General features: G+C 38.7%; 1 protein-coding gene across 2 annotated transcripts; it reads left to right on the forward strand.

Moving 5' to 3' along the window:
• The first annotated feature begins 228 nt into the window (after nucleotides 1-228).
• Nucleotides 229-27,733, forward strand: LOC128227844 (uncharacterized). 2 transcript variants are annotated; one of them, XM_052938727.1, is made up of 13 exons: nucleotides 229-1,133; nucleotides 15,252-15,370; nucleotides 15,500-15,618; nucleotides 15,805-15,928; nucleotides 20,355-20,569; nucleotides 21,056-21,484; nucleotides 21,742-21,942; nucleotides 22,130-22,231; nucleotides 22,516-22,659; nucleotides 22,847-23,008; nucleotides 23,278-23,415; nucleotides 24,057-24,082; nucleotides 26,093-27,733. In XM_052938727.1, the coding sequence occupies exons 1-12, from the start codon at nucleotides 823-825 to the stop codon at nucleotides 24,075-24,077; spliced, it is 2,085 nt and encodes a 694-aa protein (XP_052794687.1). In that variant the 5' UTR covers nucleotides 229-822; the 3' UTR covers nucleotides 24,078-24,082; nucleotides 26,093-27,733. The 2 variants fall into 2 exon arrangements, with proteins under 2 accessions (XP_052794687.1, XP_052794686.1); XM_052938726.1 differs by lacking the exon at nucleotides 24,057-24,082.
• Nucleotides 27,734-27,913: the final 180 nt, after the last annotated feature.

A 27,913-nucleotide genomic window follows, 5' to 3' on the forward strand; every position in this document is an offset into this window, starting at 1 on the left:
AATTCACTCCCAGATTACGCACAACAATGTGCCGCTTTTGGCCGTTAACTACGTTTAACGTCAAATTTAACTTTTAAACGGAGTTTGACTGAACTACGTCAACATAATAAGCAGCCAATAAAAACAAAAGCCACATTTTCCGTAATTGTGTTTGACTCGATGAATATATTATACTTACAGTCCGGTCGTTTTTCACTAGTATATGGAGGGCCATTTAGACAGGCGGCCTAAGGCGCTTTCATTAATTTCTACTAACCATGGAGTGATCCGCATGAGTACCTGTGACAGTCTCGCGACATTCAATAATTTCTCGCACCAATACTCGATTTGAAAGGTAAAGTAGAAAGCTTTAGGTTCGCCTATTGATAAGTAAACTTAAACCGTATAGAGATTTAGTGTCCTAACTTAAGAATGTGTTTTATGTCAAAATTAACAAATGTTGGGATATAAGGAGGTGTTGTTTCAGTTTCTACCATATTGATTTGTTAAGATTGTGTTGTTAACATATGTGGAATATAACTGTTGTGAACGGCAAAGGCGATAAGTGAGAGAAGAGAAAATCTATATTTGTGTATGGTAAATACACACCTGTATCTCTCTACCTGTGACATATACAGCAAATAAAGGACGTATTCAGACCAGTATTTACTTTCACGTTACTTGAAAACTGTAATTTGTTTTCTTTGTATGGATAAAACTGCTCCAATGTTAGACGTTTATACAGGAGACACAGGAAGGATTGTCACTTGAGTGGTGTACATGAGGACCGTCAGTGGTCAGTTTTACCCTTCTTAGTCAGCAAACACAAATACCGGCATCAAGATGAGCTTGAGGAAGTTAAAGCTGTTCAAGATCATCCAGACGGGCACGACCGAGATGATCCTGAAGGCGCTTATGGACTACCTAAAGAGCGGCAAGGACCCAAACATCCGGGACGAGGTGACAGGCGGCACGTTGCTCCACCTCATCATTGAGAATGGAGATAAGTTCATCACGGGACAGACCGTGTCCGGGGTCTACATGCTCGTGTGCAAGGATATTGACATCGACGCCCAGGACAACTTGGGGGAGACGGGCCTCCACAAGGCCATGCGCATCAACGGCGGCTACCGTATCATCATTGCTCTAATGAGGTAAGCTTCAACAGAGGTCCTTATAATTTACCTTAATAAAATGTGTTCATGTCTTTAAAGTCTTGAAATTGCAAAAGAGTGACAATGTGTCCCTGGTCGGTAGTCTGACAGGAGTTAAAGACGTAAAAAACAATATCTAGACGATCATGGGTCTCTAAGTTTAATAGCTGTGAGTGGTCCTCGGTTTAACCAGAACATTTGTATTTTTTTAATCTGCCGTTTTTTTTACAAGACCAAGCCATATAGAAAGCAACGAACAGTGGAGATCTTTATATTTGTTTCCATCTTAAAGCACATACTAGGTTAATAGAGTTATCAATCAGCTCACATAAAGATAATAAACGAAGTGTACTTTTAGCATCACCAGTATGACGAATACGTCCAAAACCGAGGTCAACTCTAAAATAAGACAGATAGAACGTTCGTTCATGTTGGCAACTAAATATTTTGATGGGATAACTTTATTAATACAAAACCCAAACAGAGAAATTAAGATTATGTTATTGGCAAAATTACTGTTAATTTGCTGTTTTTTTCTCTCTTTTAAAGTCTAGTTAAAAATGTCACGTGGCATGCAAGATACATTTATTGAGTTAAATGGGTCGGCATTATGTTATTACTTCTAAAGATTAAAGAAAGGCTGTAATGGAATCAATATTGATTGAACTTCCAATGCCTGAAATACTTTCATAGTATGGAGTGTTCGACTAGTGCTCCTTCTTTCTTGGACTGTAAACAAACACCGTAACATTCTGTAAGTTTGTCAGTATAACCTTTGAAAAATGACTACAATGTATGTGACACTGCGCCAAACCTCCTCAAATGTAAACCAGTCAGTATTGATAGTGTTCTATTATTTATTTATAAAAACACCCAAACATATTCGACCACAAAGGGATATATAATTAGATTCACTGTCCTTGAAACTAAATAAATCAATGTACTAAATTTGACTGCTTACACATACATGCCTTGAATTTCGTTTGATTGTTACAAGCTGTCCATGTAATTCATCTTTATTTATTAAAATTCCGTTGTATTTAGAGTACGTCTGCGTTTTAATTGATGAAAACATGTTTAACGTCTGCATACTGATGGTGTTTGCGGTTTTGCTTTATAACAAATGAAACACATACTGTGAAGCACGAAATAAGAGTTTATTACCGTCAAATGTAGTCATAATAACCACACTCAGTGTCCGCGAAACCACGAGACCACAACCGGGGCACCTATTGTACGACTGTTGCGCGAGTCACAGTGCACCCACTGACTCGCGCAATACTGAATAACATAGGTCAACAATAGCATAGCATAGGTAATAAATAGCATAACATAGGTAAACAATAGCATAAGTAGGTCAACAATAGCATACCATAGGTCAACAATAGCATAACATAGGTCAACAATAGCATAACACAGGTCAACAATAGCATAACATAGGTCAACAATAGCATAACATAGGTCAACAATAGCATAACATAGGTAATAAATAGCATAACATAGGTCAACAATAGCATAACATAGGTCAACAATAGCATAACATAGGTCAACAATAGCATAACATAGGTGATAAATAACATAACATAGGTCAACAATAGCATAACATAGGTCAGCAATAGCATAACACAGGTAAACAATAGCATAACATAGGTAAACAATAGCATAACATTGGTCAACAATATCATAACATAGGTCAACAATAGCATAACATAGGTCAACAATAGCATAACATAGACCTGTCAACAATAGCATAACATAGGTCAACAATAGCATAACATAGGTAAACAATAGCATAACATAGACCTGTCAACAATAGCATAACATAGACCTGTCAACAATAGCATAACATAGACCTGTCAACAATAGCATAACATAGACCTGTCAACAATAGCATAACATAGACCTGTCAACAATAGCATAACATAGGTCAACAATAGCATAACGTAGGTAATAAATAGCATAACATAGACCTGTCAACAGTAGCACATTGGCGGAAAGTCGAACCTCTAACAATTATTCTAGTTGTGTCATATATATATACTAGAATGAAAGGCTACCAAAAATGAAACGTGGTCACATTTAAACGGTATTTGAAATTGCCATTACACAGATGCACTGACAAAAATGCATTGCCTGGCCAACGAATTGCCGAGAGACAATACAAGATTACCGCAGGTTAATCATGGACAACCATTATCTAAATAATTATTCGTTAATTTGTTAAACATGTTGTAACTTTTTTTGAAATGTCCTCCCTGATCAGTGTTCCAAGTATTTATAGCTCCCAACAACAGCGAACATCAAAATATTTAAGCGTAAAAACCTTTCATATAGCCACAATACCTCACATTTATTGTAAACAAATAAATACATAGTTCATTGCGATTATCATAAATTGATTTCGTGAACAAGTTTTAAAACTCTCCCAAAATGGGAATATTACAAAAATAACACCAAAACAAATATACCGGTAGTGACCGTTGCTTAATCCTGTCATAGGGACTTAAACTTGTTCGAGGAATTGGGGCCTACTGTTATATTGTGCCAATATAGCCCCAGCCATTCCGCTCTCTCAAATCGTTCCTTATTGTCGTTACATATCTCGAACTCTTTTTATGTTTATAATATCACAACTAGCCGGGTTTTATCTAAGTGTACCCTGATGTAGTGTGCGTGTTCGTGTGGTTATCAATTATCAGTGGATTCGAGTCTTCAACCCTACCACGTTGCTCTAAGTTCTAAAGTTCACTGAAAATGAAAAAAATGGAAATGAGATCATATTCTAATATTCCATGCATTTAAGATGTTAATGTTGCATATCAGCACAATGTTTTTCTTTCTGTTTTGACAGGATTCAGGTTTTTAAATCAATTAAATATTTCTATCCTATTCGTTAAAAACTGAGAAAGACGAAAAACAGAAAACAGCTTGGAAAGTAGATCTCTATACACAAACACGCTTTTTTATTTTTTGCTAAAGTTTTACTCTACAGGTTTCAAATGTCTATGCAACATTACTGAATACCTTGGATAATTAAATTACTATAAAAACGTGTCGCCCGTTAAATTAATTCTCACACCGTACCAGTACGGGCCGGAACGTCCTGTAACAAACTTCATTAAATGCAGGCAGAAATAAACCCATCATTAAATGTTTTATTAGCGTAGACAACCACAAAAAGGCTCACATAAAACTTTTATTCCAATTTCTTGCAAAAACAAAAACAAACAAGTTATAAGCCATTCTGAAGATATATACATAATTTACATCCGTACACACAGACAAAATTACAATCTAAGCGTGTTGATACTTCACTACAGTACTTGAGCCAGCACAATCTAAGCGTGTTGATACTTCCCTACAATACTCGAGCCAGCACCATCTAAACGTGTTGATACTTCCCTACAATACTCGAGCCAGCACCATCTAAGCGTGTTGATACTTCCCTACAATACTCGAGCCAGCACCATCTAAGCGTGTTGATAATTCCCTACAATACTCGAGCCAGCACCATCTAAGCGTGTTGATACTTCCCTACAATACTCGAGCCAGCACCATCTAAGCGTGTTGATAATTCCCTACAATACTCGAGCCAGCACCATCTAAGCGTGTTGATAATTCCCTACAATACTCGAGCCAGCACCATCTAAGCGTGTTGATAATTCCCTACAATACTCGAGCCAGCACAATCTAAGCGTGTTGATACTTCCCTACAATACTCGAGCCAGCACCATCTAAGCGTGTTGATACTTCCCTACAATACTCGAGCCAGCACAATCTAAGCGTGTTGATACTTCCCTACAATACTCGAGCCAGCACCATCTAAGCGTGTTGATAATTCCCTACAATACTCGAGCCAGCACAATCTAAGCCTATTCATAATTCCCTACAACACTTGAGCCAGCACGATCTAAGCGTGTTCATTATTCCCTAAATACTTGAGCCAGCACAATCTAAGCCTGTTCATAATTCCCTACAATACTTGAGCCAGCACAATCTAAGCCTGTTCATAATTCCCTACAATACTTGAGCCAGCACATTCTAAGCGTGTTGATAATTCCATACAATACTTGAGCCAGCACAATCTAAGCGTGTTGATAATTCCCTACAATACTTGAGCCAGCACAATCTAAGCGTAATGGTACTTCCCTACAATACTTGAGCCAGCACAATCTAAGCGTAATGGTACTTCCCTACAATACTTGAGCCAGCACAATCTAAGCGTGTTGATACTTCTTTACAATACTCGAGCCAGCACAATCTAAGCGTGTTCATACGTCCAAACAATACTTAGCCAGCGCAATCTTAGTGTGTGGATACTTCCCTACAATACTCCGCCAGCACAACATAAGCGTGTTGATACTTCCCTACAATACTCGAGCCAACACAATCTTAGCGTGTTGATACTTCCCTACAATACTTAGCCAGCACAATCTTAGCGTGTTGATACTTCCCTGCAATACTTAGCCAGCACAATCTTAGCGTGTTGATACTTCCCTGCAATACTTAGCCAACACAATCTTAGCGTGTTGATACTTCCCTGCAATACTTAGCCAACACAATTTAAGCGTGTTGATACTTCCCTACAATACTTAGCCAGCACAATCTAAGCGTGTTGATACTTCCCTACAATACATAGCCAACACAATCTAAGTGTGTTGATACTTCCCTAAAATACTCGAGACTGAACATTTAAGTGTGTTGATACTTCCCTACATTACTTTGCCAGCATAATCCAAGCGTGTTGATTCTTCCATATGGTACACGAGCCAGCCATTGCGTTCTAGGCTAAACTCTACCTTACAACAACTACAACGTTTACTAGTTTTCAGTTCTCTTTTTTTTTTCTTTCCAACGAAATTTTTATACTTTTTAGTATCTGTCTGTATGTTTGACAAATGAAGGACCCAATCATTCGGAAAAACGCATTTTGCAGCATGGTTAATTAGTGAGGTCGGCTAGCCTAATCTCGAGCAAGGGTGGTGTGGTTTCCAGGTTGAGCCTTGTAAGGCACTCCACCGTCTCGGGGGCAATCGTTCTTTCGGCTGTCAGGGTCGCGGAAATCTGAACTCCAGCAGTTATTTAGGGAAAACACTTCAACCTATCAACCATATATAGACATGTCTCCATTTCCCCATGAACTAGGTAAATTAAAGATTTAGATCATTCCTTACGACTCGATGTATAATCTGGTTAACGACTACTTTGCCGAAACTGAATGCATCCATTGTTTTACACCCATCAACGGCTGTGCATTTGCTGGTGTGGCTTTAGGTATGCCCCGAGCGCGTTCGATGTAGTTCCGCAATAACGCAATGGAGGTTTGTGCAATGAAACAACTCTCAATCCCCAAACTGAAACCAGCTAACAAATTACCCCGACCTGATCAAAGATGGTATCGCAAACATTGCACGAGGCATATTTCTTCGATTGTCAGATAAACGCCATTAAGGCAGAAAGTCCTGTAAGTTGATACAATTGTCGATTGTTTGTGTTTTGAAAACGAACGGGTAACGTGTCAATGACACTTAAATTATTCTTAAACTGAACAAGGCGGGGCGCCCCTGAGGTCCGATAAGTGGCTTAGTGTGGGGGCAGTGATCATATCAGGGCCTCAACTCCACCATCGTATAGGGTCATTCACTGATAGACCTTCAATGTCCCAGTGGCCCTGACTTTTGTGGCTGAACTGTCTATGTATACACAAAGATTTAGTCTTTGGAAAGTTAAATCCTATATGTCAATTTGAAAATATTGTTTCATAAAACCGCAACATAGTGTATTTAAACGGTGGGCTGTTTGTTTGTTGGGTTTGTTAACTAAATGTTTTCAAAGCCTCAACAATACACGGTCATTAGAAATCGGAATAATCAGGTTATTTATCTCACATATTACTATAGGATGAAACTGTACTTTGTAAGGCTGTTTATAAACTATTGTTTTCATCGGTGTGGAATTTCGTCAATATCTATTTTAAAAGAAATACACCCTAAACCTTAGATCCAGTTTGTAATTGTTATCAAAAGTGTTCATTTACAATGGCATATCAGGGTTCAAAAGTTCGGTCATGTCATTTAAGTACTTTAAGTGTGGATAATTGGACGGCTATCTGGAGACCATGGTTGGAAGGGCGAGGCCAGATAGCGTTGGATGCACCGACCTTGCTCTCGGCGAGGGTAGCTGGCAACATGAGGGAGATTTGTGTACGATAATCAGTGGGCAAGGCGATGTAAACATACCTCGTGAGCGTTGGTGTTGAAAGGAGAGGCCGATAGTAAACTATTAAATATCCGTTTCTAGCCTTGGCTTCCCAATAGTACAAGGAATATATAACTTGAGAAAAACAATTCATATACATTAGAACTCAATATGTAAAATATCAAGATTGAGTAACAGCACAGAGTACCAGCATTGAATAACAGCATTGGGTATCAGCATTGAGTACCAGCATTGGGTACCAGCATTGAGTACCAGCATTGAGTACCAGAATAGAGTACAAGCATTGAATAACAGCATTGAGTACCAGCATATAGTACCAGCATAGGGTACCAGCATATAGTACCAGCATAGAATACCAGCATTGAGAAACAGCATATAGTACAAGCATAGGGTACCAGCATATAGTACCAGCACAAGCCGCCCTGCACCAGTGTACACCCAAGAGATGGCGAATGCAGAAATATCTCTCCAGCCGCCCTGCACCAATATACACACATGTACACCAAGAGATGGCGAATGCAGAAATATTTCTCCATCCGCCCTGCACCAATATACACCAAAAAATGGCGAATGCAGAAATATCTCTCCAGCCGCCCTGCACCAATGAACACCATGAGATGGCGAATGCAGAAATATCTCTCCAGCCGCCCTGCACCAATATACACCAAGAAATGGCGAATGCAGAAATATCTCTCCAGCCGCCCTGCACCAATGAACACCAAGAGATGGCGAATGCAGAAATATCTCTCCATCCGCCCTGCACCAATATACACCAAGAGTTGGCGAATGCAGAAATATCTCTCCAGCCGCCCTGCACCAATATACACCAAGAGATGGCGAATGCAGAAATATCTCTCCATCCGCCCTGCACCAATATACACCAAGAAATGGTGAAAGCGGAAATATCTCTCCATCCGCCGGAAATATCTCTCCATCCGCCCTGAATCAATGTTCACCAAGAGATCGCGAATGCGGAAATATCTCTCCAGCCGCCCTGAATCAATGTTCACCAAGAGATGGCGAATGCGGAAATATCTCTCCATCCGCCCTGAATCAATGTTTACCAAGAGATGGCAAATGCGGAAATATCTCTCCAGCCGCGTTGCATGGACCACCTTAAAATACCGAAAAATTATCAGAAGTTAACGGTGCGAAATAAAGTTTTATTTTCCACGACGTTTTTCCCTGTCAGTTAACAGACATGACATGTAACGCTACTCCGGTGAGATCGTGGAGAAACATGAAATATATCGCCAACCGATTAGTGTTCAACTAGACCCTTGCTTCTAGTGTTTTCCCCATCTTTGATGTGTTAATTGTTTCCTTGTTTATCTAAATCAGTTGGCTGTAAATTTATTTTAATTGAGTAAAACTTTCATAGCACCAGAGGCTAACACGTGCTTGTTCTTCATAAAAAAAAACGCTGTTATTTGTTGCATTCATGGTTTATTATGACATTCGAAACTCGGTACGCTATCCTGATGATTCATAATTTTAGTGTCACTCGTTGTTTTTTGTTAGTATTTCGGACTGCACCAGTTCATTAACAACATAATGGTGTTCAACCTACTAATTCATGTTTGTTCACCTATACTCTTGTCGGTAGTAGTCGGTGGTTTCTGCAAACAGATTGTAAATGCTAGACTTTTCAAGCCTGTTGAAGGTGGTTTAAAAAAGTTTTTAACGTCAAAATCTAGGCTCGGAGGAGCAAAGGAATATTTTCTTATAAACGTATGTCGAAAGAATTCCCTCAAATCTGCTAAGCGTTCCATTGCTAGCCGAATGCCCTTACTTTAAGTGGGGGTGGCGGAGGGTGAGGACGCCTGGTCTACAAATTACGTTACGGTAACTACGTACTGAGCGTGTTGACAATTTCCTGCCGCAGACGTGAGCGTCCTTGTTTCGTTAGTTTTATCGACCGACCCCCCCCCCCCCCACAAACACACACAGTCACCCGCCCACAAACACACACAGTCACCCGCCCACAAACACGCACAGTCAACCGTGATCTGGGGCCGTATTCAATAAGCATCTTAGTAATAATTTTCAACTAAGTGAAAATTGCCATTTTTCTAATTTGAATTTTAAGAAAATGAACAATGTTTGTACACCAAAAATATGAAAATAAGCAAGAAAATGGTCTAAACAATATATGCATATGAATTAATCTGATGAAAAGTAGCGGGTATTTAAAATAATCGTTGTCAAACATTACGAAATTCTCACTAAGTTGAAAATATTCACTAAGATGCTTATTGAATACGGCCCCTGGTTCCATCAATATAATCAACCTTTAGCAGGCCATCGTTCACTTCTGCGGGAGGCATAACAAAACAACATTGTTACGTTTTGGAGAAATGTAAACAGTTGTATTTAAAGAAGTAAAAATCGTGACTTCCAAATTTGTATTGGTACTATAGAAGACGTACTACACGGTGTACATAGAAACATGAGAAGCATGTGATTATACTTTGAGCTTTACCCTTGCCCCGGGCCGAGGTTTGATTAACAGACCGGCACTTTCACACAATTCGTATCCTTATGAAGGATGATATTTGATATCGCGGGTGGGAAGATACCATCTTGGGCGAGTCTGGGTTGCCATCACTGTAACTGGGCACGAGGTCCTCAACACACATACACAACACTGCTGTTCTTTACAACACATGCTGATCATGATGGTGTGTAGGTTTTCACTGTATATACAAGGGATACATCTATGATCATTAAAGCACAAGCTTTATAATCAACTCAGCTCAACTTAACCCTTGTTTCTCTTTAAATAAAAGCATCCAGTCCAGAATACATCAAAACAACGTTTACAACAATACTATCAGTACCACTTTGCTTTCTTTACTGGTTTGTGTTTTATCTGCTTTTCCGGGGAAATGGTATCAAAGCTAGTTTTTAGGTTGCTAAATGATATTTGTATGTTTTGACCACTGGTTTATTGTTAGTGTTCATGTTTTGTCTTCTAAACAATTAAGCCGAACGACCGCCGGCTTAATTGTTTAAAATACCAAAAATAAATGCTAACTTTTAAGTGTCATCTTTTAATGTTCAAATCGATCGACGTTTTTTTGCCGGAATTATTGATAGTTGAATCGCCGAAATATAAGTCGTTCTTATACAAATATTTAGGTATAGATCGTCTCAATTAGTTTATGTGAGTAATGGGTGGCATACAACCGAACGCTTAAAACATGTACTGGGAAGTTGTTAGTACTGTAGAAAAAACACGAGTACATTTCGTAAGATGATAATCATGTAAAGCTATAATGTTCAAATATTTATTGTATATATAAGATAATCATATATGTGACCGTGATGTGTAATTAAAAAAATACTTAAAAAAAACACATTCATACGTGCTACATACATGTACATGTATACCGTTTCTTACGCAGATATAAACAAAAGATAAAACGCCTAGAAGTCAATAAGCCAGGTCTTTGTCGGTAACACAACTAATTCTACTATTATTTACGTTATCATGCATTTGAATGTCTATTTAAGGAATGAATTGCGGGGTTGATGTCATTATCGGGGTATGAACGCAATTGGGTTGGTTAATGTGTGTAGAGTCCGAAGAACTCCACGCGTACTTTGACCAACCCAATTGCGTTTATATCCCCGATAATGACGTCAACCCCGCAATTAATTCCTTATATTTACACCAATAGTTCATTATTTCATTCAAGAATTGTTAAAAAAAGTACTTCATTTCATTTAAGAAAACCTTTCAGTAATCCGTTCTTACCCATTCTGTAAATAGAACGGAAACATTTTTTTTCAAATGACGTCACAATAACGCGGGAAAAGATCAATCACTTGAAATCACTTTAAAACGTAAAATTGAAACACTTCTGGTACCAATGTATTTAAAATATAATAAACGAACACTTTTAAAAATGTTGATCTATATTTTACGGGACCTGCAGACACAATACAACCAATAACAAGATCAATAGCTTTCATGTATATTGTTATGCAATGAATTACGATCCGAAGATGTTGCGTTCATCGATTGATGAACGCAATTGCCGAAAGGCAGTTCATTTAAGGAATGGAAGTTGAGGTGTGAGTATATGAAAATGAATCGTTCATTTGGCTACGCCATACCTTTACGATGTTTTTTTCATAATATACCTCCAAATAAACGACAACCTATACGCATTGATATAAATTACATTCATAAGCATTTTATGTCCAAAGCAATGCCCATTCCCTGGTTTGAGTAACTGGTATTTTAATGGTTAGTTTATAGCTGAAAGAAGAATACATTAAAAGTAATACAATCCCAAGTGCACATTTTTTTTTGCGGCAAACAAGCTTTATATAAGCGGTTGTTAGTATAACACTGGAACTGCTTGTGTTATGACCATAGTATACCACGACACTGATGAATAAACAAACCTTTTATCGTCTGGTGTTATACTATACAGTAGTAGTACATGTAATAATATAAGGATAGCAGGCTTACTCATATTAAAAGTGTACCGGTTACCCTATTATACAGAGGGACAATAATAACCTGTTTATCATTCACAGGGCCTTCGAAGAGGCCCCCGGATTCTCATTTCCAAACATCGCAACGTATTATTAACTCCCTATCCAAAGTTTAAATACGATTTTGTATTAAATCAGATGAAGTGCATTGATGCACCAAATATACTTTCACGTCCTGATTTACTGGGACGCTTGATGTCATTATACAGAACACTGCTATAAATAGCTACAAATATGTGCATATCGATAAAGAAAAGTTGTTTTTGTCAATTTGCTATAGAAAGCTCTTCAACTTGATTAAAATTCGGCGCCTGGAGCACACCACAATGTTTGCGTGGGTTTTATGTGGATGGGTTGACTAATCGTCGTATTTGATTTCATCAACGAGTCGTTCTAGATAGGTTTCCTCTAGGTGAAAGAGCACTACACTGCCAGCTGGTGTTCCCTCGTTAAGCCAGCATTGCGACCAGTACTTAAGACGCTACACGTTTTGACGTTTCACAGTACATATGTCTGGCAGTTCTGTAACGCCATGAGCACCTTATGTGTCTGGTAGTTCTGTAACGCCATGAGCACCTAGGATGGGGTTGTTATGTGACACCATGAGTACCTATAGTGTCTGGTAGTTCTGTGATGCCATGAGCACCTATAGTGTCTGGTAGTTCTGTGATGCCATGAGCACCTATAGTGTCTGGTAGTTCTGTAACGCCATGAGCACCTAGGATAGGGTAGTTCTGTGATGCCATGAGCACCTATAGTGTCTGGTAGTTCTGTGATGCCATGAGCACCTATAGTGTCTGGTAGCTCTGTCACACCATGAGCACCTATAGTGTCTGGTAGTTCTGTAACACCGTGAACACCTAGTGTCTGGTAGCTCTATAACACCATGAGCACCTATAGTGTCTGGTAGTGCTGTAACGCCATGAGCACCTATAGTGTCTGGTACTTCTGTGACACCATGAGCACCTAGGATGGGGTAGTTCTGTGACAACATGAGCACCTATAGTGTCTGGTAGTTCTGTTACACCATGAGCACCTATAGTGTCTTGTAGTTCTGTAACGCCATGAGCACCTATAGTGTCTGGTAGTTCTGTAACGCCAAGAGCACCTATAGTGTCTGGTAGTTCTGTGGCACCATGAGCACCTATAGAGTCTGGTAGTTCTGTAACGCCATGAGCACATATAGTGTCTGGTAGTTCTGTAACGCAATGATCATCTATAGTGTTTGGTAGTTCTATAACGCCATGAGCATCTATAATGTCTGGTAGTTCTGTAACAACATGAGCACATAGTGTCTGGTAGTTCTGTAACGTCATGAGCACCTATAGTGTCTGGTAGTTCTGTAACACCATGAGCACCAATGATGGGGTAGTTCTGTAACACCATGAGCACCTATAATGTCTGGTAGTTCTGTAACAACATGAGCACATAGTGTTTGGTAGTTCTGTAACGTCATGAGCACCTATAGTGTCTGGTACTTCTGTGACACCATGAGCACCTATAGTGTCTGGTAGTTCTGTAACACCATGAGCACCTAGTGTCTTGTAGCTCTGTCACACCATGAGCACCTATAGTGTCTGGTAGTGCTGTAACGCTATGAGCACCTATAGTGTCTGGTACTTCTGTGACACCTTGAGCACCTAGGATGGGGTAGTTCTGTGACAACATGAGCACCTAAAGTGTCTGGTAGTTCTGTTACACCATGAGCACCTATAGTGTCTTGTAGTTCTGTGACGCCATGAGCACCTATAGTGTCTGGTAGTTCTGTAACGCCAAGAGCACCTATAGTGTCTGGTAGTTCTGTGGCACCATGAGCACCTATAGAGTCTGGTAGTTCTGTAACGCCATGAGCACATATAGTGTCTGGTAGTTCTGTAACGCAATGACCACCTATAGTGTCTGGTAGTTCTATAACGCCATGAGCACCTATAGTGTCTGGTAGTTCTGTAACACCATGAGCACCAATGATGGGGTAGTTCTGTAACACCATGAGCACCTATAATGTCTGGTAGTTCTGTAACAACATGAGCACATAGTGTCTGGTAGTTCTGTAACGTCATGAGCACCTATAGTGTCTGGTACTTCTGTGACACCATGAGCACCAATGATGGGGTAGTTCTGTAACACCATGAGCACCTAGGATGGGGTAGTTCTGTAACACCATAAGCACCTATAGTGTCTGGTAGTTCTGTAACGCAATGAGCACCTATAGTGTCTGGTTGTTCTGTAACGCAATGATCACCTATAGTGTCTTGTAGTTCTGTAACGCCATGACCACCTATAGTGTCTGGTAGTTCTGTAACAACATGAGCACATAGTGTCTGGTAGTTCTGTAACAACATGATCACCTAGTGTCTGGTAGAGCGTGACTCTTACCTTTCGCAAATATCTGCATATAATAATTACGTTGTATTGTGTAAGAGAAGCAAACTACAATATTGCCATATTTCGCTATCCTACCAACATGTAAGGGTTTAAAACAAACATTTCCCTATTAAGTTAAAAGGTAAAGGCCAACGTCCTTTACAAATGTTTAATATTCTAGAGTAAATATTTCTTTATTTGGACAGTGTATAGAATACTAGGCGTTTGCTGAAATATCAAAGGTGATGAGCATAAATATAAAACAATGGATGCTATTTGATTATTTAATAAATATAAATTGTGCGGTTAATAAAAGGGGTCCTCTAGGCCTCAAAATTATTGTGGTTTTTTTTCTTTTTTTATAAATAAAATGTTTAATTATAGCATTCCGTGATTCAAATTCTATTTTTTTCTTTAACTTGTCGTCTAAATTGCATTTTCGAAACAAAATAGATAAAGCAAAGTAATTCTGAGGACGTAACGTTTACACAAAGTGCACTTTTCTGTAGTAAACATAGTGTTTTAGGTTTAGTATAGGTTTCGGCATCAATTGTATACAACTGGTTAATTCTTCGGTTTGGTCGAAGTAAGCCGAAATGTTGATTGATTGCCTGCCAAAATGTACTTTTAACCAATCAAATCATTTAAAAGTACAAACTAAACGAAATAACCTCTGGACAACTTATCCAAGATTTGTTTTACAAATGGCTCAGGTGTCCATTGTTGGAACTAGTTCTGTCATTACAATTCAACGGCAATACCAAGGTGCCTATTCGTCAACATCCTAGGATACATTTTCAACACAGTAGTATTGCACTGTTGAATATCCATCCTCGGTACGACATCGCACCCATGATCTTTATGAAAATGCCTTCAGCCTCGGACCAGGTGCCGTGTTTGATCCGGTCGTCATTCTATTACTAACAAGACACGCATGTGTTTGACTTGTAAGGGTATTTTCAATTTCCGATGATTAACGTGCGTAGGTTATTCCTGTAATGTTTGACGTATGCACGTGTGTTTTAGGTGCGGTGCTGACAGCTCTATCCAGAACACGGATGGGCTGACAGCCGAGGACACCCTGCGGAAGGAGCGGCCAGATGGTTGGGAGGAGAACCTACACTGGTTTAACAAGTTCAGGCCAGGTACGTTCAGTAAATTACAATAACAACTCTGTTTATAATTCAAAAATCTAAGTTAAAGAAGTATAATTGTATGCATTAAATCACTAGTCAGCATGTTTGTACTATATCTTAATATGTCTTTATATGTAGGACTGTGGTGCGCACTGAACTGTGAAAACCCTGACCGGAAGTTGGTTGAGAGCCTTTTGAAAAACTGGTGCCGTGTGACCACGGTGAAAAATGGCAAGGTTACTACCATGAAAGTCCTGGTAGGTTTGTTTCGTCATTGGCCAGCTTCATATACATGTATATCTATATGGAGTTCATGATTGTGTTAAACAGAACTTTGTTAATTAATAAAACTAAAAACAAGAATTCTCGCGGTTGTCTGATTGAGCTCTTGTAGATTGTATATATATATAATATAAACGGTGAGTGTGTATGCAATTGTCCAGGTTGAGAACGACATAAAGAAGCGGGACCTGCTGCAGCTGATCGAGAAGTACGAGAACACGAACGAGCTCGCCCTCGCCACCACCGCCGGCATGGGCTTCATTGTCCGCATGTGGCTGAAACAAGGTACGTGTCGGTGGCACTTGAACAAGTGCAAACGTGGGGCTCAGATTAGTTAAGCGTTTTGATCGAAGAAAGCATGGGACTCGGAGAAGGTAGGGAATTTGTGATGATAAGCTTGACCTGTTTTAGCAAAGAATGACACGTGACTATAGTTTTCGATTTTGACAGAAGTGGATACTAGTATATTTCCAAACATAATTGTCATGGTGCTCAAACAAGGTATATGTGAGAATAAAGCAGGTTGAGTATATGGCTAAAGGTACACGTATTGTTCAAACGAGGTGGTTATGTGGTTGGAATGAAATAGCGCTTGATAAGTTGGGCATTTTGGCTCAGACTTAATTGGCGTATGGTTCAGATAAGGTAGGCCTGTGTCATATCATCAACACGTTGACATATAGGGCAATCATCTACACGTTGACGTTGACATATAGGGCAATCATCTACACGTTGACGTTGACATATAGGGCAATCATCAACACGTTGACATATAGGGCAATCATCTAAACGTTGACATATAGGGCAATCATCTACACGTTGACATATAGGGCAATCATCTACACGTTGACATATAGGGCAATCATCTACACGTTGACATATAGGGCAATCATCTACACGTTGACATAGGGCAATCATCAACACGTTGACATATAGGGCAATCATCTACACGTTGACATATAGGGCAATCATCTACACGTTGACATATAGGGCAATCATCTACACGTTGACATGTAGGGCAATCATTTACACATTGACATATAGGGCAATCATCTACATGTTGACATATAGGGCAATCATCTACACGTTGACATATAGGGCAATCATTTACACATTGACATATAGGGCAATCATCTACACACAGGGCAATCATCAACACGTTGACATATAGGGCAATCATCTACACGTTGACATATAGGGCAATCATCTACACGTTGACATATAGGGCAATCATCAACACGTTGACATATAGGGCAATCATCAACACGTTGACATATAGGGCAATCATCTACACGTTGACATATAGGATAATCATCTACATGTTGACATATAGGGCAATCATCTACACGTTGACATAAAGGGCAATCATATACACGTTGACATATAGGGCAATCATCAACACGATGACATATAGGGCAATCATATACAAGTTGACATATAGGGCAATCATCTACACACAGGGCAATCATCAACACGTTGACATATAGGGCAATCATCTACACGTTGACATATAGGGCAATCATCAACACGTTGACATATAGGGCAATCATCAACACGTTGACATATAGGGCAATCATCTACACGTTGACATATAGGGCAATCATCTACACGTTGACATATAGGGCAATCATCTACACGTTGACATATAGGGCAATCATCAACACGTTGACATATAGGGCAATCATCTACACACAGGGCAATCATCAACACGTTGACATATAGGGCAATCATCTACACACAGGGCAATCATCAACACGTTGACATATAGGGCAATCATCTACACGTTGACATATAGGGCAATCGTCAACACGTTGACATATAGGGCAATCATCTACAGGTTGACATATAGGGCAATCATCAACACATTTACATATAGGGCAATCATCAACACGTTGACATATAGGGTAATCATCTACACATTGACATATAGGGCAATCATCAACACATTTACATATAGGGCAATCATCTACATGTTGACATATAGGGCAATCATCAACATGTTGACATATAGGATAATCATCTACATGTTGACATATAGGGCAATCATCTACACGTTGACATATAGGGCAATCATCAACACATTTACATATAGGGCAATCATCTACATGTTGACATATAGGGCAATCATCAACACGTTGACATATAGGGCACTCATCTACACGTTGACATATAGGGCAATCATCTACACGTTGGCATATAGGGCAATCATCTACACACAGGGCAATCATCAACACGTTGACATATAGGGCAATCATCTACACGTTGACATATAGGGCAATCATCAACACGTTGACATATAGGGCAATCATCTACACGTTGACATGTAGGGCAATCATTTACACATTGACATATAGGGCAATCATCTACATGTTGACATATAGGGCAATCATCTACACGTTGACATATAGGGCAATCATTTACACATTGACATATAGGGCAATCATCTACACACAAGGCAATCATCTACACGTTGACATATAGGACAATCATCTACACACAGGGCAATCATCAACACGTTGACATATAGGGCAATCATCTACACACAAGGCAATCATCTACACGTTGACATATAGGACAATCATCTACACACAGGGCAATCATCAACACGTTGACATATAGGGCAATCATCTACACGTTGACATATAGGACAATCATCAACACGTTGACATATAGGGCAGTCATCTACATGTTGACAAACAGGGCAATCATCTACACGTTGGCATATAGGGCAATCATCAACATGTTGACATATAGGGCAATCATCTACACGTTGACATATAGGGCAATCATCTACACGTTGGCATATAAGGCAATCATCTACACATTTACATATAGGGCAATCATCTACACGTTGACATATAGGGCAATCATCTACACATTTACATATAGGGCAATCATCTACACGTTGACATATAGGGCAATCATCTACACGTTGACATATAAGGCAATCATCTACACATTTACATATAGGGCAATCATCTACACGTTGACATATAGGGCAATCATCTACACGTTGACATATAAGGCAATCATCTACACATTTACATATAGGGCAATCATCTACACGTTGACATATAGGGCAATCATCTACACGTTGACATATAAGGCAATCATCCAGCTTACGGTAAACGTGCAAAAACCCTTTGCGGAGTCACTATTTTATTGATGGTACAAGACAAATATAAGGTCCACAGTTCATGTATTTGTTAAGAAACTTGTTGAAGTAGGTTACTAAGACTCTTTAAGGTGTTACATTTAGATAAATAAGTATGTTAAGATTCAACACATATCGGTTAAACAGTTGAGGAATATGTTAGGACCTAACACGTATAAGAAATTCAGTATGCTATGACCTAACACGTATAAGAAATTCAGTATGCTATGACCTAACACGTATAAGAAATTGAGTATGCTATGACCTAACACGAATAAGAAAATCAGTATTTTAGGACCCAACACGTATAAGAAAATCAGATTACTAGGACCCAACACGTATAAGTTAATCAATGTTTTAGGACCCAATACGTATAAGAAAATCAGTATGTTAAGACCTAACACGTATAAGAAAATCAGTATGTTTCCCATACTTATGTCGATTAGTGCGTAATTTTGAACCTTATACATTTAAATCAATCGTTGTGTACGAACCACACACATTTAAATAAATCAGTCTTATTCAAGAGAAACAGTCACATATAGATCAACGTTTGAAACGTAAATTGAAATGCGTGGGCAGGAGCGAACTATATGGCATGTACGGCATCTGAAACAATTTAATACGGTGCGCAGTTTCAATCACACGTCGTTTGTGGAAATACTCGTTTGATGCCGGGTTCCTTTGAAATCATTTAAGCTGTGTTTTGTCTAGTTATGTTAATATATCCCACTGCAAGTAAACAGTTATTTAAGCTGGATCAAGGCGTCCAGGGGAACTTTAACGACTTTGCATCTGCTCTTCAAGTTCTGTAGGCGGTTATTATAATATACCTTAAAGGTATAGATCTTAATAGTTCGTACAAGTTGACCGTAAAATTGTATGCATATTCGTGTCCTGCACAGCAATTTGCCATTTACGAAACAATGATCCCTATGTGCGCTGTGAAACTTTCAAACATTTTATTGCAATTACTTTGACAGTCAATCGTTAAGGAGTCACGTAAAACTGCATGATTGAAAACGTTTAGATTTTTGAAAGGGTTTGAATGGTTCATGTTTTTCTTGCTTTTAATTGCATCTGTCAACAAAGATGTGAACGCGTGATTGAATGTACAAGATTTTCTCTAGCTTTTCCATAAATCTATCAACCGCAAACAATAAAAGTGCAGTTTCAATTTCCTACTTTTTACAACTCGAAAAAACATATTGAAGTTGCCATGTTTAGTAATAAACACCGTTAAGTGTGGTTTTAGCTGAAGAGTTACGGAAGGGTGCTGCACCTTGTCATCTTGAGTAGCAACCTTCCGTCTTTATGGAGAGGATTCCTATGATTATAAATACATAAACAAACTAAATATATAAAACCTAAACCTACTTCAATTAAACACGAGTTCAAATTCGCAATATCTAGATTCTTTACAGCCCGATACATTGTGCCATTTTCTCCTTTAGCACCCTGTCCTTCTTTTGAAACAGAATGCTCTTTAATAAACCTGCCTAAAACACGAACGTTGAATGACCATTTATATATGACTGTGTTGATGCTTTATTTCAGGTATCGTCAACAACATGAATGTGAACACGCGCGACTACTGCTACCAGTTCCACTGGCGGGACACACCTGTCTGTCCCCGACCCATCGTCGCTGCCTCCTGGGAGTCGAACAGCTATGAGTCCGTAGATGTTGTCATGGAGATGCAGCCCGACACGCGCGTGCTCTGGACGCCCGACTACGACACCCGCAACCAGCCCAAACCCGTCTTCTTTCAGGTAACAAACACGCGATGATTTCGGAAAGGTTTTAATGAAGGGCTTCAGCAGTGCTGCAGTTGGTTACGTTATTCTTAGTTTTACCTAATAAAATTTTGATACGTTGCCATTTTTATGTCATCGTGTGTCATGTGAATGTTTGAGTTAGTATGTTATGTTTATATTGATTACAGATGTATTGCGACTTTTATATAGATTAATTTTCCTGAAACTAATTAGGTTTTTTTTGCATAAATAATCTTATTTATTATAATTTATTTGTAACTGAAATGTATAATTGTGTTATATATGAGAGCATATGATTAACATACGACTCAAGCAGAAATGTAGATTTAACATGCACATAATTAGGAAGAAAGATGGGTTGCGATAAATTGCCTGATCAACGACACAACCGTCGTCTATTAGAATGGCTTGTTTCTTGTTACAAAACTAAATTGTAACAGTTATATTTTCTCTCTGCTGAACTTGTCCAATGTGTTTCAGTTATTCTGCGGCCTGGGAGCGCCCTACGACGAGAGGATCGTACAGCGGGTGTTGAGAGGAAGTGATCTCACGGCACGTGACAGCACGGGCCAAACCATCCTCCACTTGGCCATTGCCACCAACCAGTCCGACAACAACGTCAAGTGCTTATTGACAAATAACGTGGACTTGGCGGCACGTGACTGTCAGGGCCGCACCGCGCGAGATTTAGCGGAAAAACTCAATTGTCCAAAATATGTGAGACTCATTGACGATCATATCGTGAGACTTGTGAAAGAGAAAAAGTTCGAGCCATTGGAAAGACTTATTCTTCATAATTATGATCATATTCTGGATGTGAATGATGGAAATAGAACTTTAACAGAAATAGCGAAAAGGTCGAGTACACAGAACATTTATGAAATTGTGCGCCTGACAGCTCCCATACAGGTGAGTTGTTCTGCTTACTTCGATATTAAAGTGTAAGTCTCCAAAATTCACAACTTTTGAATAACTCTTACAGTTTAAAAACGAACTAATTATACAATAATTGTAACTTGAACCTGTATATAATTCCCCCTGTTTCATCGCAATGTGTCACCAGTTTTTTTATTAATAACTAAAAAACGTGTAGTGATATCACAGTATACATCACCACACATATGAGATAAATTAACATTCTGGCTCAAATGGTGCGTTTTTTCAAGGCGTGCGTGAAGCGGGTTTTCCAGGCGGTGGACGAAGGCGCTACCGAGGACCTCCGGAAGCTGCTCGCATGTAAACGCTACGCGGAGGTACGTGACCGATGTGGACGCAGCATCCTGCACCGCGCCGTTCTCAAGCGACACGACCACGTGACCCGGTATATCCTCGAGGACTTCCCCACCCTCGTCAACAGCAGAGACAGTGTATGTAGACAATCGCTAATATTTACATGTTGTCTCTTGAGAGCGAAATTCTTGCATATTTAATAATTTTATCGTTTATTAACATTGTGGTACAGTACATTGTACAGTACAGTTGTCCGTGCCACTGCAGGTGTATACATACAGTTAAGTACTTGGTCGTACATTCAAGACGCGTTCTGTGTTTCAGCTGGACCGGACGTGCCTGCACTACGCGCACCTTTTCGTTGACAACCCGGATATACTCAACCTCTTCACTCAGCAGGGCGCGAACCCCAAACTCTTCGACGCCGTAAGTATTCAAAGATACGCGCATTTTTAACAGTTATATAAGGCCGACGAAGTCATTCAAATCTTGAGTGTTGTTGAACTAGCCGAAAATAAAGAGTAAAATAAGTAACCATTTGTTGACACATTACTACATGGCATGGAATTTTGAACGACATCCTTCAGGAGATATCTATTTTAAATGCAATCGGTAGTTCTACGTTATGACTCGTGCATTTTCGCGGTAGATTTCTGTATGTTTGTAACATAAAATATCTATATTTCATTCCCTGGTTACCTTTAAAACAGTTTGGTGTGGCTGCCAGCGACTTCCAGCGTGACGTGATCGGGAATCAGAAGTTCCAGAAACTGCAGCGGGAAATCTTGGAGTTCGATCTGAACGTGTATCTGTCCGAAACCGACTTCGAAACCACATTTAAATGTGCAATTAAGGTGCCTTTTTCAGTTGCCTGTTTTGTGTTTCGTCCGGATGTCAACAAAGGAAATGTTGTAAAATAGATAGGCATATTTAAAATTAACTCATAACGAATGTGTTCGTGGTACGTTATCCCCATTAATTGATTTTAAAAATAACATAGCTTTAAAAAATAAAATAAATACTTCGTGTTTGGCCTTTTAGAACAGTGACCTAGAGACGGTGAAGTCGCTCGTGATGGGGCTGAAGAGTTTCGGTGACGTTACGCGTTACTCCATCACGCTGTTTGACTGTCTGGACAGCCGAGCCGTCGACATCGCCAAGTTCCTCATCCTCAGCGGCTTCGAGACGAACGTTTACAAACAGGTACACAACGTCCGGTAAACAACGTCCGGTAAACAACGTCTGGTTGTGACACTGTTTGTCTGCTGGCAAGGTCGATGCTGTATTTCATGTAATGGTGAACGCGTGTTTCGGGATATCAATATCTGCCATTTAATTACCAATGAAGAAAATATAAGTGTCCGTTTTATTCTAGTTACGGTTTCTTTATCACTTATTCTAATGGTTAAACTGAGCGAATGTATGCCAACCTGCCCTTACTATAGCCCCGCCCCTTCTGATGTGTGTTACAGTATAGCGAGTGCGACCCTAACGACCCTATGTGCGCGATGCAGGAGTGCGGCCACTCCCCTATGTCTCTACGGGAGCGCGCACAGGAGCTCAAAATGGACGACATCTCACGCATGATCGACGCCGCATCAAACGGCAAGGTACGCTGGCCCCAGGCATCACATCTCCTTGCCATCAACTGTCACTTTCTCGAACTTTGCTACTGTTTTTTATCGTCCGATGTTGTACACACCATATCGTGCATTATTTCAAACGCAAAGTCACAATTCTATTCAGTCTTTTTCTTTCAGTATAAGTTTAAATTTACTATTTAATGAAGTTTGATATTTGTATACTTGTAGTTGTTTCTTTGTTACATCTTACATTTCAACACTGTATTTTACCTTCTAGTGGACATTGTAAAGAAACATGTATGTTCGATTGTACAACTATACGAATCTTTTTTGTTTTGTTTATTGCAAGAGGTATTGATAACTATCGTCGATTTCATGATTACGATGTCCACTCCATGGCTTTAAGCGCTAGTGCTGTGTTACCATAATCAGAGAAAATTGTCATTGAAGCCAGCCAGTCTTACTGCTTTAACACAGATTGCTCCACCAACCATAATTTTATGTACTTAATATATAGTTCCAGAACGGTTCTTACATCCATTAAACCAATAGCATTGAGCAATATTTAACTGACACATCATTTGCATTGTTTAACTCTTTTCCTGCCTACTGTACAGTGTATAACTACAAACGTAGCAACATTAATGTACCATTGGACTCATTTACAGACCCAAATAACGCGCCTGTAAGAGAGGTATTCACATTCTCCAGTATACTATTTTGTATGTTTGAAGCGTATATGGGTGAGAGGTCGCCGTTGTTGCATGTTGCCCCTGTAAGGGCTTGCTCACCTCACAAGCCCATCATATAGTATAAACACAGGGAGATAACTGCTACACCAGGATGGGCTTGTGATATGAATGTGCCCATTGTTCATGTCTGTTCTTTGTTGCCGGTGTTAATGTGCATACAGCGTTTATTAACTGTTTCTAGACGTTTCTATTTTGTTTCAACAATTGTTGTATACTATTTGTATTTAGACTGTTCGCTAGTGTTTTTTTTTCTATTGCTTTTACTAACACTGAAACTATTCATGCCGTAAGAGGTCACTTCATGATAAAGGACATGTTCAAGATTATCGGTCTGGAGTTTTGCTTTGCTTTTTATTTGTCAACTTTGCTTCATTCATCATGCAACATCACTAATATTGTTAATCGCTTTTTAAACCTTAACTAGAAGCCTATGGAAGCTATGAAATTACTGTTTCCACATTTGCTTATAAATATGACAAATATATATATACTTTATACCCCCGCTTTACAAAGTAATTTGGCAGAATTGACTACAATACAGTGAGGATTTGTCACACACAAGACCCGTTTTCCTACCCTTAAGGTTAAAGTCATGGTCACAGCAACCTTCTGAATTTAGTATGTTTTGCTATATAAGCCTAACTGATACTAGTTTGTTTCCCTCCGTTTCTTTGTCATACAATGCCAAATATAAAATTATTTGGCAGAAGTGACCACAATAGTATAAGAAGTGTCGCCCTTAAGACCTGTGTCCCTACCTTCGAGGTTAAGGCCACAGCAACCTTCTAAACTTAGTGCGTTTTCCTATATAGGCCTTACTGATAATAGTTTGTATCTGATCCATATCTTGTCATAGACTGTCAGATTTTAAAATTATATGGCAATAATGACTACCATTAGTATGAGGATATGTCGCGCAAAAGACCCGCTACCCTACCTTAGAAGTAAAGGTCACAGCAACCTTTCAAACTTGTTTTGCTATATAGAAGCCTTACTGATAATAGTTCGTGTCTGGTCCATATCTTTGTCATTCCTAGTTGGATTTTGAAATGAATTGCCAGAAGTTACCACCATAGGATAAGGACCTGTCGCAGTATACAAGAAATGTGTCCCTACCTTCAAGGTCAAGGTCACAGCAACCTTCTCAACTAAGTCAGTTTTGCTGAATAAGCCTTACTATTGATAGTTTGTGACTTGTCCATATTTTTTCATTCGTTGTTGTATTTCTAAATGATATGGCAGAAGTTACATCCATAGGATAATGACACATGCGTATAATTGTTCTATCCTAGCAGTATTTTCTATGCATTGGTATATTAATCACATTCTGTGATAGCTCTCGTTTATTGTATAATCATACTTTTCAGCGGCATGTATTAATAATAGTTCCCTTAAACATTCTTCACTGTCCGAAATCTTGTTCTTGTAAGGACATCTTTTAAATATATAAATTATGTAGCACATATATTCCATGTAATTATGTTTACGCCATACTACCCTACGTGAGTTACCACGCATAAACGTCCTGCAGCCAATTGTATAAAACTGGTTAATTCTTTGATTTGGCTTAAGTTAGTCAAACAGTTTGTTGATTGGTGTATATTCATCCAATCCTTACTGTTGACCAATGAAATTGCTTTTTTGAGCAAACTATCAAAAAGATAAGCCGTGTTTTATACAAATTGCTGCTGTTTAACATCTCATACAGTACTAGTATAACATTTACTTCTTCTCTCCATATACACAACAGTCTTGTACTGACCGTCTCTTTCTTTCTTATGAACATGTTAGTATATTTTATTAACTTAATCAGATACACCAATGTACATGTAATTACAGTCAGCTTTGTTTAATCCTTCTCATATATTCGAAACCAGACAGGTGCCAAACATTCCTATACATACAACCTCTAAAACCTTTTATACTCACTGATATTTTCTGTGAATCTTCAGTTAAAAATCCAGAAAGCCGAGGAGGTTACCCTGCCGAGCTACGGGATAGCCTGAGAGCCCTTGACCCCCAGCATTACTGTACATAGCGCAACAATTTGTAAATACCCGCCATCTGACATGGATTCACTGCCGTGTATATATCCATCTACCATTTCGCACCCATAGACTGGGACCCGAGTCAGCGCTACATTACAGAATCTGACAACAATGTCAGATATTTTTTTTGACAGTTTTTAGGGTGTACTTAGTGTTGTAGTAACACATGAATGTCACTGGGCGACAAGCAATTTATGCCATTTTATGCAGTGTAATGTCATACAGAGTAATGTGACAGCATAATGTCACAGAGTGTAACATGTGTGTAATGTCACACAGTATAATGTCTGTGTAATGTCACACAGTGTAATTGAGCATGTCGGACTATTTGACTTATATTTGTGTTCCAAAAACGCAGTTTGTGTTCTACAAAAATGATGCATTTTGATCGACACTATACATGTATAACTATGCTTTGATCGACACTATACATGTATAACTATGTTTTGATCTACACTATACATGTATAACTATGTTTTGATCTACACTATACATGTATAATTATGTTTTGATCTACACTTTACATGTATAACTATGTTTTGATCTACACAATACATGTATAGCTATGCTTTGATCGACACTATACATGTATAACTATGTTTTGATCTACACTATACATGTATAACTATGTTTTGATCTACACTATACATGTATAACTATGTTTTGATCGACACTATACATGTATAACTATGTGATAATTGGAGCATCATCATAGCAGTGCCTTTGTTTGAATGTTCTTTTTTTAAGCTTTTTTTGTTTTATTTCGTCAATTAATACTTTTAACTTTTTATGATGAGCTGTATAAAGGCATGAAAATGTGCCCTACATACACTTAACATTGCAACATACAAGCGAAGATGTTGATGGATGGACTGAAAAATATTGCTACTTTGTGAGGCAAATACACATTGAATTTTTTGAAGGTTGTTTCAAAATTAATATCATATTTATTATTCACTTTAAAAGTTAACTTGTTACTTACAGACAGTATTCACACACATTGTGATGTTTAGCTGGACAACAATAGTGCTGGAGTGGGGTGTTATAGTAAAGTTGTTGTGAATGTTCAGTGCTGTTGTGAATGTTAATAGCTAAATCAGACAAAAAATACATTTGTCCGTTATATTATACAATTTTTAATAAAGGCTTTATTCTTGGGTGTATTAGTTAATATGTATATTATAACTTTATAAGTGTTTACGGCTTTTTGAATGATTTTCTTCTTCATTATAACTGTTATGTTTAAACGTGTTGTTGCAATAGACATGAGGTATATAGGACTCATGCCTTGACATTATAAGTATTGTTTTGCGTTAACAAAAAAGAGCAACTCCAGTACTGTTATTTTTTACAAAATGTGAATTGTTATATTATGATGTCGTAAAATAAAATAAAGTAAGAAAACATATTATGGTACTTGTTATGTTAAAATAACTTGAGGTGTACCGGTAAGCAACATTGAAGATGCTCATGATGCTGATTTGACTAAAAATACATGTGAACATAGAATATTATATAACATCATATTAAAACATGTGTAAACTGTGTGGGTTTCTCTTTATTCCAAACATAAGTATTTCTTAAGCGAAAATTAATGTACTAGCTTTTTAACTGAGCTAAGTAGTCTCCAACTGTTAATAAATATTCTGCCAGCTGAGCTCTGTTATTACATTTACTGCCAGCCAGTTTATTAAGCTCTGTAAGTACATCTACTGCCAGTCAGTT

This window comes from Mya arenaria, chromosome 3 (genome assembly GCF_026914265.1).
Source record: "Mya arenaria isolate MELC-2E11 chromosome 3, ASM2691426v1".
NCBI lineage: Eukaryota > Metazoa > Mollusca > Bivalvia > Myida > Myidae > Mya > Mya arenaria.

What these genes read in the sequence shown, in the direction of transcription:
- LOC128227844 (XM_052938726.1), top strand. Translation starts at nt 823, where the DNA reads ATGAGCTTGAGGAAGTTAAAGCTGTTCAAGATCATCCAGACGGGCACG. An exon ending in ATCATCATTGCTCTAATGAG is followed by an intron (nt 1,134 to 15,251) that starts GTAAGCTTCAAC and finishes CGTGTGTTTTAG; the next exon opens with GTGCGGTGCTGACAGCTCTA. An exon ending in ACCCCAAACTCTTCGACGCC is followed by an intron (nt 22,232 to 22,515) that starts GTAAGTATTCAA and finishes CCTTTAAAACAG; the next exon opens with TTTGGTGTGGCTGCCAGCGA.